Raw genomic sequence first — 12401 nt, 5'->3', positions numbered from 1 at the left:
TGATTCGTCTGGCTCAAACCAATCCTTGAAGCCCCATCGCGCAGAGTCTCTCAGTTGTTGTGAAATTTAGACTGAGGATTGTTAACAACTATTAGCGCTTCTTTCGTGACAACGGCCAAAAGGTGACAAGTTCGTACTGTAGAAGTCAAAAGGGTCAACGAATTGAATTGCTCGAAGTAAGTTGTTTTTCATCTGTGTCGTGAATGCGCTTTCCTCACTGCTTTGATGTAAATCAGCAAATTCAACTCACATCCCATACGATACTCGAGTATTCAGCAATTTACAAACGTCGTGTGTAAGAATCATCAGCCATAGCCTCAAGACGATACAAACAATATGTAATTCATTTTGCTAGGATCATTGTTCTAAAACCAGGTAGCTCCACTAACAATATAGGCGTTTATGGCCAGTGTCTCTTGCTGTTGTCGTCTCATGTAGTGAGCTTAGCAAATGAATAGAATGTTGGTGTCCATAGCTATTTCCACATCAGCACGCACTATCTGGTTTCGAAACAGGGACTAACGATGGCTAGCACTCAACTGAGGTTTTTGTTGGTATTTGCCCCTCAACTCATCTCTGATGGTGTTCAATAGTTGTACATAGCTCTGCTGAGGATATTTGGTTAAAGCTGCAATAAACGCATAGCTCATCGCACCGGTCGCTCTCCCTGCTTCTTGCGTATCTGCACTGGTTTGCGAGTCTTTGCAGCCCGACCAGCTAATGACATCTGCGGCCGAAGTCTTGGATTGTTTGGACATTCCTGCCGCACCCGAGTTTTGACTCATGACTTTTTTACCAATCCCCATCAATCCAGAGAGCATACCACTTGTATCTCCCCTCAAGTAGGAGACACCTGCAGAGAGAATTCCTTGACCGGCTTCAGCAAGGAGGTTGGGTTCTTTTATGACTCCTTCGGTGGAGTAGACATAAGGCAGGTCAAGAGCGGTACCAGAATGGCACGAATCAAAAATAGCAGTAAGACGACATCCAGCTGGAAGAGGTTGGACCATAATTTTGTGCACTAATCCATTTCCGTTAAGACCTACATTATTCCTCATAGAAAAGACAAACATACTATCATCATCAACAATGTGTCCGGCTGTCTTAAAATCCAGCGGATAAACGACTTCATCGTACCCGTCATCTTCGTCCCCATCCAGATCCTTCGTCTGACCACCGTGTCCTGAATAATGGAAGAACAACGAATCGTTGGGTTGAGCACCAGATACGAGCCATTGCATAGCAGCAATCATATTGGCGCGAGTAGGGATTTGACGAGGGTTGCGGGCATCATCCGTGAGAACGACGATGTCTTCAGTTTTGTAGCCGTAGTTTTCTATGTACCTTCAGTTTGACTGACTTTAAACGCCGAGTCTGGAGAAGTTTAATAACTTACGAACAAGGAATCGTTGTACGTTGTGGGCATCATTGATACATCCATTCAGCGCACTACTCGTTCCAAAATAGTTAATACCAATCAAAAGCGCCTTCTTCTTACCAGTACACTGAGAGTACTGGAAGAAAGGTTGGGCAGACTGTCCACCATGTCCTTGAAACTGAGGCCCATAATGCTGTTGGGCTGTAGGCGGTCGAACTAGAACAGAACGTCAGCAACACTAGCCCAGTACAAAAGTATATAACATACTAGGAGGGCCGTTACCGTATTGAGGATATCCTCCTGTGGGCGCACTAGGCGGCACATAACCAGCTCCGGTTTGATGATAGTTGCTCTCTATGGGCGCGCCTGTAGGAGGGGCATATCCACCTTGCCTGTACCCTGCCGAGTACCCACCGCCACTTCCTCCGTAAACTGGAGCAGGAGATGGCGAGTTGTATTGTGGAGGTGGCGGGTTATACTGCTGAGGTGGCAGATTGTACTGCTGAGGTGGCGGTGGATTGCTGAAATATCCCTGTGGAGGAGGAGGAGGCGGAGGTTGGTTGTAGCTGGATGGATGTCAGTCTGTAGCGGAAAAAATTGAACAAACAACATGCCCCATAGGTGGTGGTGGACCCCATTGACCTGGAGGAGGTCCACCGTAACCGCCTTGGTGATGACCACTGCCAGGATATTGATTCCAAGACATATTGATTGAAGCTTCGGTAATTGAAGATGTTGTCAAATATATGTACTTGTAAAATGAGAATTTGAACGAAAAGGCGATATCCGAAGCTGTGAACCGGGGAGATTGCTGCCGAACCCGCGGATCCGCCAAGTCTTGTCCTTTTAAGATGAGATTTAAAAAAAAAAAATTACATAGCTCATACGACATGCATCCTACAGATACTCAGAGGTACAAGTCAAGAACGCTGTAGTGACTTCCATGTCGTGACTGTGTCAATTACTTTTTCTCTTTCTTGGGGTGCAGTGGTGTTCCAATCAAATTCTTCGCTCCTCTCAGCTTGATATTGAGCTTTCTCTCGAGCTTGCCAAGAAGTATTTGGTCAGGTAGCGCCCGTCCGGCTTCGAGATCTGCAATCTATAACGATGTAGTTTAGTCTCAACGTATCAACACAATGGCATATAAGGAGACGCACGTCTTGAGGTTTGGCATTCACAGAAGTTGCAAGTTCTTTTTGGGTCATGGCCTTTCCATCGGCATTTTTAATCGCCATTCTTCCTGTCGTGACTGCTTTTCCAACACTACAGTTGACGCAATCTATCAGCCATTTTGTTGCGACGTATAGAGCAATGAACGCTGTACTCTAGAGAAATTTTTCCAGGAGGCTTTGGTTCATCATTCTCGGCAAGTCTTGCAATCCTTTGGTGCTCAGCAGCTAGCTACAGGTCAGCTCTATGCGACATGGTATACAACGCAGAGATATCAGTCAACTTACGGCCCTTGTGTTGACCGGCTCCCTTGGATTCTGATGAAATGACCAATCCAGACCGTTGAGCCGCTACACACAAAGGAAGATCAGCCCATGACGGTCACACAGCGTAGAGAATCGCCGTTTGAGTTTTATCCAACGAACCATTCAAGGAGGCACCCTTGGTGACAGTAGGTCGCTGCTGTCGGAAACCGATGATAGTCGGTTTGTCATAGTCATCGAAACCAGGCTGAAAAATCAGGTGAAGGTCATGTTATCAAGATAATCAATACAGCAAGTCTTTAGCACCTTCTCCAGAGTAGTGAAATGTAATTACCATGCTGTGTGTATATCTTTCGACAATAAAAATAGAAGAAAAGAAAAACAAGTTGACAAATAAGTGGATAGAAATAAATGGAAGGAAATTCAAAGCGATATGTCAGAAACGAAATGACAGCTTAACACGTGGAATCCACGTGATATTACATAAGCAGTACCGCTCTAATCCTCCACTCCACCAGGTATCATCCTTAACCTAGCTATTACGTAACTCAATCAAGCTTTCCCATCTTGACATGTTTGCTTTTATTATCTGATCAACTATGTCAAGACCATGAAAACAGCAATTCCATCGCCACTATTGAAAGCCATCAATAATATAACTAGCGTCCCAGCGCCTTGTTCCATCTGCAATGAAGTCAACCGAGGGAAGTCTGATACACAAGCGTTCCAGGAAACTCCCAATCAACAGTCGGTTTGTAAATTCAGTACTCCAAAGCTGTAGACGCGGTATACAACGCTCGCTTGCCTTTATTCCATAGGCGTGGATTCAGCTTATTTACCTTGGAAATATTGAAACAATCAAGCTTTTTGATGATATGCTTGAAAACAATCACTTGTCATTTCAAAAGTATAATTATTGGCTCTTCCATATATTTATTCTCATTTCAATCCACTCATTCTATATCTGAGCGGCCCTCGCCGCCGTAATAAGTCCTCCAATATATGACGCCTACCTCCACAGAATGACGATCACAAAAGAGATGTCACCAGAGCTTTGACCGTCTTCTGACGCAGACAGAGCTTGTCTATTGCTGGTAGATCCTCCTTTCGTGCGCGATCAGGCCTAGCGACGCCACCCAGTCCCCACATCTAGCGCGTTTATGGAGATAGCTGACTCAACCGCCTCAGACGCGAACGTGGAGGCATGAGCGAAAAAAGTTTAAAAAGTGACGGTCCATCTCCAAGAGTTTGTCTTTTGTTTTGTTGCCACCCAGCCAAAGAAAATGACAAATTTGCCGACGCGCGCCTCGCCGACACTGACAAACTCTTCGACGACTTCCGCCTCTGGCAACCCCTCGGCAATACTCACTCCTATCAGCTCAACGTCTACTGTGCTCTCTGGTTTGAGCACAAAAACATTAGCCAAGAAATTTGGCGACGGCTGGAAGTCATCCAGTATCGTTCTGTCCAGAGCTGCTGACGCTATCGCCGGAAAGAGTGTTGTGGATACTTCTTACTCTGCTTTTTCTGAATCACAGTCGTACACTCTTAATGGTGCTTCTTGCATGTCCGACACTCTCCATGGCAAGAACCGCGCTCGCGTTCCTCTTCGTGAAACCATGGTTAGTAGTCTCGAGCCGAACTGGGGTTTTGATCCTCTTTGTGCTCCCGCCACATATACCATTCCTATGGTAAATCCTGAAAGAGACGGGCCACTATTCTTGCGGCCTCTTGATGCAAACACTACTCAACGAGACTCAGGCGGTTGCTCTATCCCGAATCACCGTAAACCAGGCCTCCGAATGCCTTCATCGTTGACGCGTCGGAGGTATACGTCCGACCCAAAGGCTAGTGGACGTAATAATCTGGTTGTCAGATTTAATCTTGATGGTGAGGTTGGCGTCACTTCTAATGGCTTTAAATGCAAAGATCTGGAAGAAACTCCCATATTGGCTGAAGGTCGAAGCAGTCAGTCTCTTTTTTACCAACCCCTGATACTGATCTGAAGTCTAGTCCTTATTAATCGAGTGGATGAGAGATTGACGGAAGATGTTTTGAGACAAAATGCTACCAGGTTTGGAGAGGTGATTGACGTCATAATACAAGCCAATGCTCCTTGTCCTAATGCGTTTGTGATGCAAGTACTCCTTTCCCGTGAATTGGATTTAGTTGATGAGAGTGCAGGTATAAACATGCTGAAGACGCTCAAAAGTTCATGCATAGTTTAAAGAGCCAGAGTGTCCAATGCGAATATGTCAAGGTATTGTCTTTTCTTATCTTTTGTCTATGGATAGAACACGACATGGCCTATGGCATCGAAAATCGTTCAGTTGCTTTGTTGTCCAACTCGACACTGACAAACATTGCAGGATAATTATTTTGTTGACCCACCAGTACAAGGAAATCCAGCTCCTGTTACTCTCTATATTGAGGGCCTTTCAACTTTTGTCACATATAGACAACTTAAGCAACTTCTCATGCCTGCTAATGTGGTTTCATGGAGGCCTTTAGTGGATACGCAGGGGGCTAGGAAGGGTCCGATTTTGGTTGGTCTTGCTACTAGAGCTCAGGCTGAAGAGACTATCAAGAGGGTGACTTTTTTGATTTGGCTCGGAGAAACTGGTTCTTAGATATTATTGATTGTAGCTGGCTAAAATATGCCTCCCCGGCCTTACTAGCGGACGACTTCAAGTTCGTTTTACTGATTCCGACGTTCGTATCAATCATCGCGGTGCCCAATGGGCTTGAGCCTAGTGCAGAGCTAATCAGTTAAGGTAGGAACATATCAAAATGAGACGACCATCACAGAGTGAAGGAAGGCTACCTGAAGATGTAAACGTAGATGAGAACAGGCAAAAAAGCGCGCAACTACTGGCAAAGTGAGTCGTTGTGTTGCTGAGCATTGTTACCGTAACATGCTGACTCACAGATGGCAAGTCAACTCAAGCTATGTGAAGAGTACCGATCCTACTCTCATCAGCCTATCCGTCAACAACCTATCAAGAAACAGGTCTCACACTCACAACTACAAAGTTTACAGTATTCCATTCAACCAAATTCTCGTCTTCAGTCTTCCATATCCCCACCTTGTTCTTTTCCCTCTCCCTCGAATATTAACACGCCTTTAAATGATGAAAAATATTACGTGGTGTCTCCCACCGTGAACAACTATAAACCATCTGATATTAGCACGGTGAATATCTTGCCCCGCGACCCGGTTTGGACCGTCCCACATCACTTTCTTGACCCTCTTTCACAGATGCAACTCTGTCAATTACCGCAATATCCAAACTTATGCTACGATGACCCATATATTTCTCCAGCCTGTTTCTCTGCTTACACTCAGTTCCGGACACCTTTCCATCATGATTCTTGCCACGTGCCATGCACTAGCGGCCAGCGTTCTGTCTTACAGAACCATGAGCGATCACCGACAGCATCAAATCATAATCGCTTCCGAGCAATACAAAATTCTCGTCAATGTCAGAGATCACCGAGCGATGGTCAACTTCGAATGCCACAAACTAGAAATCAAATTATGTCCAAACCGAAATCAGACTCTTTTAACTTGAAATATTCCGACCTAAATAGCCCAAGGCACTCGATGAATCCGAGATTTTGAAGGAGCTAGTGCAAATGCTGATGGATCGCAAAGTCGAGTAATCTTCTTACCAATCCAAGACATGTTGATTCTCTATAAATCTAGCTTCGAGAAAGAAAGGTATCTGATGCGTCGTTCTCCATCGTTATATATCTGACTGATACCACCTTTCAGTGTTCTTAGATTTTTATACATACATTCTCTGTGCTCATTCTTCCTAACAGCTTTGACGCATTCAAGGACAAATTTTGGAATTGCAAAGCTTTGTCTGGACTTTCTATGTGCTTTATTGAATTTTCAAAATATACTTATATTACTGCTGTACCATTTTGAACTTTGAAATGGTTGGGACCAGTGCATACTCTCCTTATGATCAATGTATCAGTTTTCTTTAACGTTGAGCTTTTCTTTCATATACGTTTAGATAACACATTTGTAAGCAGCATATATCCTCACGTATCTCATCCATGAAAAACTTTACTGGTTTTGAAAACAGCCAACATGATTAAGCAAATTCAATATAACAAGCTGGGTCAAAGGACAAAGACAATGAAGGACGACTACCAAAATATGTGGACGACTTCTGACTTTAAATTTGTTGCCCGGTTATATTTATGCCTTGTTGATTATACTCAACGTCCGACTTGTAAGTTCATAGAAGTCTTTCCTAGTTACTTCTGACAGTTTTGCAGGAATGATCTGCCTTGAATAGAAGTTTTCAACATGACCCTCCTCCCTTCAATCTTTGTTCTTCTAGAGCCAATATGATTTGACACACTCAATTCAGTCTACCTTCCTGTCAGAATTATAGCCAGGGAGAAGCCAGGAGAGTTCAGGACATAGTGTATGGGGAGGAAGTGGTATTGTTGAATGATAGCTGTAGAAGAGAATCACTCTAAATAGCTGTCTTCGTCTATTCTAGCTAGACATTTCTCAGCGAAGCTATGTCTCAACACATAACCCATTCCTGACAGTCACTATGATCAGTGGTGTAAGCCTCAGCTCAGAAATATTTGAAATTGATAAACTAATAAAATGAGATACAGTAAGTATTTACAAAGAGGAAATGGGTGGGTTTGCGATTAACTTTTGTGAATGAGCTACTAATCTTGGTCTGTCTTTTTTTTTCTGTTCTTTGATTCACTAGATGTTGATCACAGCATTGTCCAGTTTGTGGCATTGTCTTTCGAAACGACGTCTCGCCAGCTAGTTTTGGTTTAGTCTTGACATTTCCCATTGTCTCTACAGGCGCTCAGCCTTCCTGTTGTAATGGCTGAACTTGTAAATTAACATCTTACCTATAGCTCTCACTGACCTTATAGGTTGTATGACTGAGGTCGAGCTGCTAATAGTAAGTACAAAATAATTTTATTTGCTTTCAACTCTCAGCCGTATGATTCAGAACAATGCCAAGTTTGTTCAATGCTATATATCGCCGGAGACAGAGGCATCCCCTCATCTTCCAGCCGACCTTTCATTGGAGGAGCCCTAACCTACTTAGGGAGGCGCTGGCTTTGGAAGCGCTTGATTGAGGTACTAACCCGACCTTCCGCTTGGCCTCAAAGATTTTAGTTTCAATAATACGCCAGAAGAGAAGGTTGAAGTTGTTGACAGAACTAGGGCAGATAAGCGTAGTCTTGCTCAAGTTCTTTTCAGGACAGTAGAACTTTGTGGAGGGATGGTTACAATAGACGAGGAAGATGTAAAGCATATGAGACTTGACACGGTGAGTGTTGTGTCGGATGGTTTGGATTTACTGATACCATGGATAGCTAAGTCAATGTCTTGCCTCATACTCTAGAGTACTTTCTTGTTTAGCGGTTCTGTTGGCGAAAACATCGATCCTTCGGGCACCAAGTTAGACGTCCAATTGAACGATATTCTCAAGTTGATTCACATTCAGTCTTCGCATTCAGTCGGCGAGAAATCCAAATTAGATTCCAGTGTGGCCAACGAGGGGCTCAATCTTTAGTGCTGGGGAAATACAGCTCAGTAAGTGTTTGCCATCCTTAATACCAAGACATACAAAAGAAAAACCTCAACTATACCTTGGTTGCTTTGGCAAGGGTTTTAAGTATGAGGATCCAATGCTCCTTTCCTAGACAAGCCGACCTCTTCTGTAAATCCAAAGATAGATAAATCATCCAACGGATCATTCAAACATAATTTTCCAATATCACCATGAGTAAACATCCAATTCATCATCTCTCTCTCGAGCTTCGACCTCTCTCGAGCTTCGATCTCTCTCTCGTTGGAGAGCCAATGCTAACACCAGCCAATCAATAGCTCATATTCATTGCTCGTCGCTTACAGTCTGTTACTTTGATGATACTCTGTTATGGACTCGAGGCGAGTAGCTAAGTTCGACATGCCCCTGCCTCTTTCTGACAACCCAGATCCCATATTTAGGATATTTTGCAAGACGAAATTATCTCTAACTTTTATACCTTGCTCTGAAAATATTAGAGCTCATTTTGCTCCAAGGTTTAAAGCAAGCTGATCTTGATATTCAAATGCAAGCTACAGAGCTTGACAAGTAATGAGCAAATATGACTGAGAGGTCATTTGGGCGTGGCATAGTAGCACGAGAAATGGACGCATAGTACTCGTAATCCATGAAGGGGCCGATAAAACTAAGATTACAGCAATAGCATTTTGAAATGGCTACCTGATCATTATTATTCCAGTCAGCTCCTCATGTATCGCATATATCTTAGCTGCACATACCTGCATAAGTTATATACATTATGCTGTTTGGAGACATCTTTGAAACCATGATGTACGATTCCTAAAAAGACTTGAGAATTATAAACGATGATATTGTATATTAAGTGAGTGAGAACGGGATCAAATTGACTTTTAGCATTCCTATTGTTCAGAATATTATATCTCCTGTTTTTGTTATACAATAAGAATGAAGGTTAGAACAACTTTTCATATCTGTATTAAATCATCAACACATCATGTCAAACGATAGAAATGAAAGAGCATCTGATTTTGAACAAGACAGAGGGCCTGCGGTATCACTTGAACCAACACACAAGCCAGACGACATCCAACAGGTAGAAAAGCTTGGGGTAAAGGAGGAAAACATAGAAAGTGTTGTAGGCCAAGGCAAGGAGGCCGTTGAAAAATTGGATAAGCATGCTCAACAAACTATTACTGGGACGCATCAAACTGGGAATGATGTTGAGTCAATAAAACATGTTGAAACAGTAATTATCTCTTTTCATGGGTTGACGCTGTGCAAGGCTTATAAATACCTTTCAGACCCCACAACTTGATACATTGGCGCACTGTGAATTGATATCTCAAGGTGCTGTGGAAAACAGACATCGTCCAGACTCGCCAACTACCTCATTAATAACATCTCTGAAGGACCAGCTCTTGTTGTTGTCTGACCAGACCCATGCTCTCAACTCGAAATTGATCGCTTCTATCTCGCGATCAGCTGATTTGGAAGACGAATTGTCGGCTACAAAAGATCAAAATTCGCAATTAAAGACCAAGGCTCGATCATTAGAAGAGGAAAGAGACAGATGGGAAGAGAGTATGAAGACTGGACTACTGGTAGAGAGGGATCAAATCAAAGATGAAATGCAAAGGTTGGCTGCTGAACTAGTAGAAGAAGAGAGACGTAGGGGAAGCGCCGAAGAGAGAAGAGAGCAAGTTGAAAGCGAAGTTGATGATCTGACAGCAAAGTTATTTGACCAGGTGTGTATATTTGTTTCTTATGCCTGCCAGGCTTCTAACATACAGGATATCAGGCAAATACGATGGTTGCTACAGAACGAATGTCTCGTGCTCAAGCTGAGGCGCGTCTCATGTTCACAGAAGGAAACCTTGCTAATGCTGAAGCTGCCTTACGAGCTATGCAACTTCAGCTCCAAAATATGTCTCTCTCTCCTCCTTCGGCGCCTGAGCCAGTTCCTAGCAGTTTAAATGCCGGGATATCCATGAGAAGAAGATACATCTCTTCACATGTTCCTTACACTGAATTTCTCACATTTCTTCAACACATTCGAGCTGCCAAGTCTTTGGTCAACCATACAGGGCAAAAACCACCACCTCCAACGCTACCTCAACTTCTGGCCCAACCATTTCTTGCTCGTATACTAGTTGAAGACCATGAGCCGACTCTGAGACTAGAGGCTGCTCCGGCTTTAAGCTTCCTTTCTCGACGAACAGTGGGTAGTGCAATCATCTCTGGCGACTTGGTTATTGAGCCAATGTCTGTCTCATCTATACTTCAAAGCACAGGTGCTATATGGGGTGACTTAGTCTGCGGCCTGTGTGGGAGAAAGGTATTCAACAATTCATTGCTATCTCCTACATCTGGCCCGTATTTTAATGCGCCACCACAGCACCCACAGAGAAGCAGTGGCTCTACAACGTCACGTTTCTCACTTAAGCCATTTTTCAATGCTAGCTCGTCAAACACTACATTCAGCAATGTGCCCTCGCCTGCTGGCTCCCCACCAGGCTCCCCTACTCTACAAAATTCTTCAATCCCGACTTCCGTCTTCGTCTTTCGCATTGCCCGCTCTCAAGGAGTGACTATCTCATCAGGAGACAAAGACAACTCGAGGTTTTATCCGGTTTGTAAAAGCGGTTGGTGTCTTGAACGGTTACGTGCTACTTGCGAAACATGGCATTTTATTCGAACCGGAATCGTGCAAGTAGTATGGAATAGCGAAGAAGGCACTGCTTTTGCAACTGAAATTCCCACTCCTCCCGCTGTCCATGCTTTTCCCTCTGAAAATTCAATCATTAGAGGAGACAAGAAAGCAAAAGACAAGATTGAGCCCCCACCTCTTCCTGATAGGAAGAAATCATGGGGAATTGGCTTCAACAAATCTGGCGGCAACTGGTGGGGCAGCTCCGCCAATGGTCAGCAAAGTCCTAAAGAGAGTAAAAAAAAGGATGATGATAGCGATGTCGGAAGCCTAGGTGCGAAAAAGGATGAATACCTAGAACCGACGATTGGCTCTATTGGGAGACAACAAGGGCTGAAGGAAGAGATAGAAAAAGGTACAAACAGAGCTGAGACCAATGCCAAGCATACAACCGATGAGATCAAGACTAAAACAGAAAGACCTTCTTGTGAACATGAGATTACTTTCGCCAGCAAAGAAGATAGAGATCTGGCTGATAAGCAGGAAACAGCGACTGTGTTAAAGACGTCTATCCTCGAGGAGCCTTCTCTGAATCGATCAGGCTCCTCATCAACCCTCCCGGGCTCAGATGCATCCTTTTCAACGCCAAAAGAATATTCTAATGAACTTCTTGATGTTGAAATCAAACATAATGACACCCCTACAGATGAGGATAAGGAAGATGATAATCGGAGAAGACCTGACAATGAGGTTATAGACAATATTAAGGACGAGGGTAATAGTCAAGCAGCATTGAAAATTGGCGAGAAACTAGATCAGAAAGCAGAAAAAGGACAAATTTCTGAGGTTTCATCTCCCGCCAACCCAACTACTCCAAAATCTGTAGCCTCATCTACATCATCTAAACCCACAACTCCTACAAAGCTTCCACCACCGATTCCGAGGAAATCGACTGCTAGAGATCGTTTGTCACAATATAAATCTGCCAATGATAATGCAGCAAGCTCAGGTTTAATCAGAGATGAAGTTAAAGAAATGGAAGAAAAGAGTGACGAGGTGCCTAAATCGAGCAAGCAACCTGAACACCCGAGGTCAGCAAGTGGTAATTCTTGTCCGCCTTCTCGTCAGCGTGTTCTATCGAACGAAGGTCATACATTTGGTGAGAAGGAAGACAAGACTTTTTTGCCTGAACAAGGTGAAAGAGAGAGCTGGGAGGAAAAGGCTTGGAAGAACGTTATCACACTAAAAGAAAATATGTGGAAAGCCCGAGTTGGTGTTACTCACGAATAAAAGGTGCAGTATGAGGGTTTTTTAGTCTCCTCTAGATTCATCAACCCGTTGGCGTCAATACTAAACAAAAATACACAATAAGC

General features: G+C 43.7%; 5 protein-coding genes across 5 annotated transcripts; 3 read left to right on the top strand and 2 right to left on the bottom strand.

Annotated features, from left to right (window-relative positions):
* Positions 1-443: 443 nt before the first annotated feature.
* Positions 444-2084, bottom strand: L203_104646 (metacaspase-1; the record flags this gene model as incomplete). The annotated part of the gene is made up of 6 exons (XM_066214026.1): positions 444-475; positions 524-1021; positions 1076-1336; positions 1397-1594; positions 1646-1944; positions 1993-2084. The coding sequence occupies 6 exons, from the start codon at positions 2082-2084 to the stop codon at positions 444-446; spliced, it is 1380 nt and encodes a 459-aa protein (XP_066070123.1).
* A 255-nt stretch (positions 2085-2339) lies between these two features.
* L203_104645 (multiprotein-bridging factor 1) lies at positions 2340-3148 on the bottom strand (the record flags this gene model as incomplete). Its single annotated transcript, XM_066214025.1, has 6 exons — positions 2340-2477; positions 2536-2641; positions 2703-2775; positions 2836-2898; positions 2974-3058; positions 3146-3148. 6 exons carry the CDS (start codon positions 3146-3148, stop codon positions 2340-2342), a joined length of 468 nt encoding a protein of 155 aa, XP_066070122.1.
* Positions 3149-4094: 946 nt separating this feature from the next.
* L203_104644 (uncharacterized protein) lies at positions 4095-6595 on the top strand (the record flags this gene model as incomplete). Its single annotated transcript, XM_066214024.1, has 9 exons — positions 4095-4779; positions 4825-4948; positions 4996-5071; positions 5181-5402; positions 5458-5523; positions 5590-5690; positions 5749-6004; positions 6518-6532; positions 6587-6595. The coding sequence occupies 9 exons, from the start codon at positions 4095-4097 to the stop codon at positions 6593-6595; spliced, it is 1554 nt and encodes a 517-aa protein (XP_066070121.1).
* A 1144-nt stretch (positions 6596-7739) lies between these two features.
* On the top strand, positions 7740-8384 carry L203_104643 (uncharacterized protein; the record flags this gene model as incomplete). The annotated part of the gene is made up of 4 exons (XM_066214023.1): positions 7740-7763; positions 7815-7825; positions 7985-8138; positions 8214-8384. The coding sequence occupies 4 exons, from the start codon at positions 7740-7742 to the stop codon at positions 8382-8384; spliced, it is 360 nt and encodes a 119-aa protein (XP_066070120.1).
* A 991-nt stretch (positions 8385-9375) lies between these two features.
* On the top strand, positions 9376-12318 carry L203_104642 (uncharacterized protein; the record flags this gene model as incomplete). Its single annotated transcript, XM_066214022.1, has 3 exons — positions 9376-9627; positions 9683-10126; positions 10180-12318. The coding sequence occupies 3 exons, from the start codon at positions 9376-9378 to the stop codon at positions 12316-12318; spliced, it is 2835 nt and encodes a 944-aa protein (XP_066070119.1).
* Between the last annotated feature and the right edge of the window lie 83 nt (positions 12319-12401).

This window comes from Cryptococcus depauperatus, chromosome 5 (assembly GCF_001720195.1).
Source record: "Cryptococcus depauperatus CBS 7841 chromosome 5, complete sequence".
Classification (NCBI taxonomy): Eukaryota; Fungi; Basidiomycota; class Tremellomycetes; order Tremellales; family Cryptococcaceae; genus Cryptococcus; species Cryptococcus depauperatus.
Note: the sequence above shows the minus strand (reverse complement) of the source record. Positions and strands in the feature narration are given on the sequence as shown.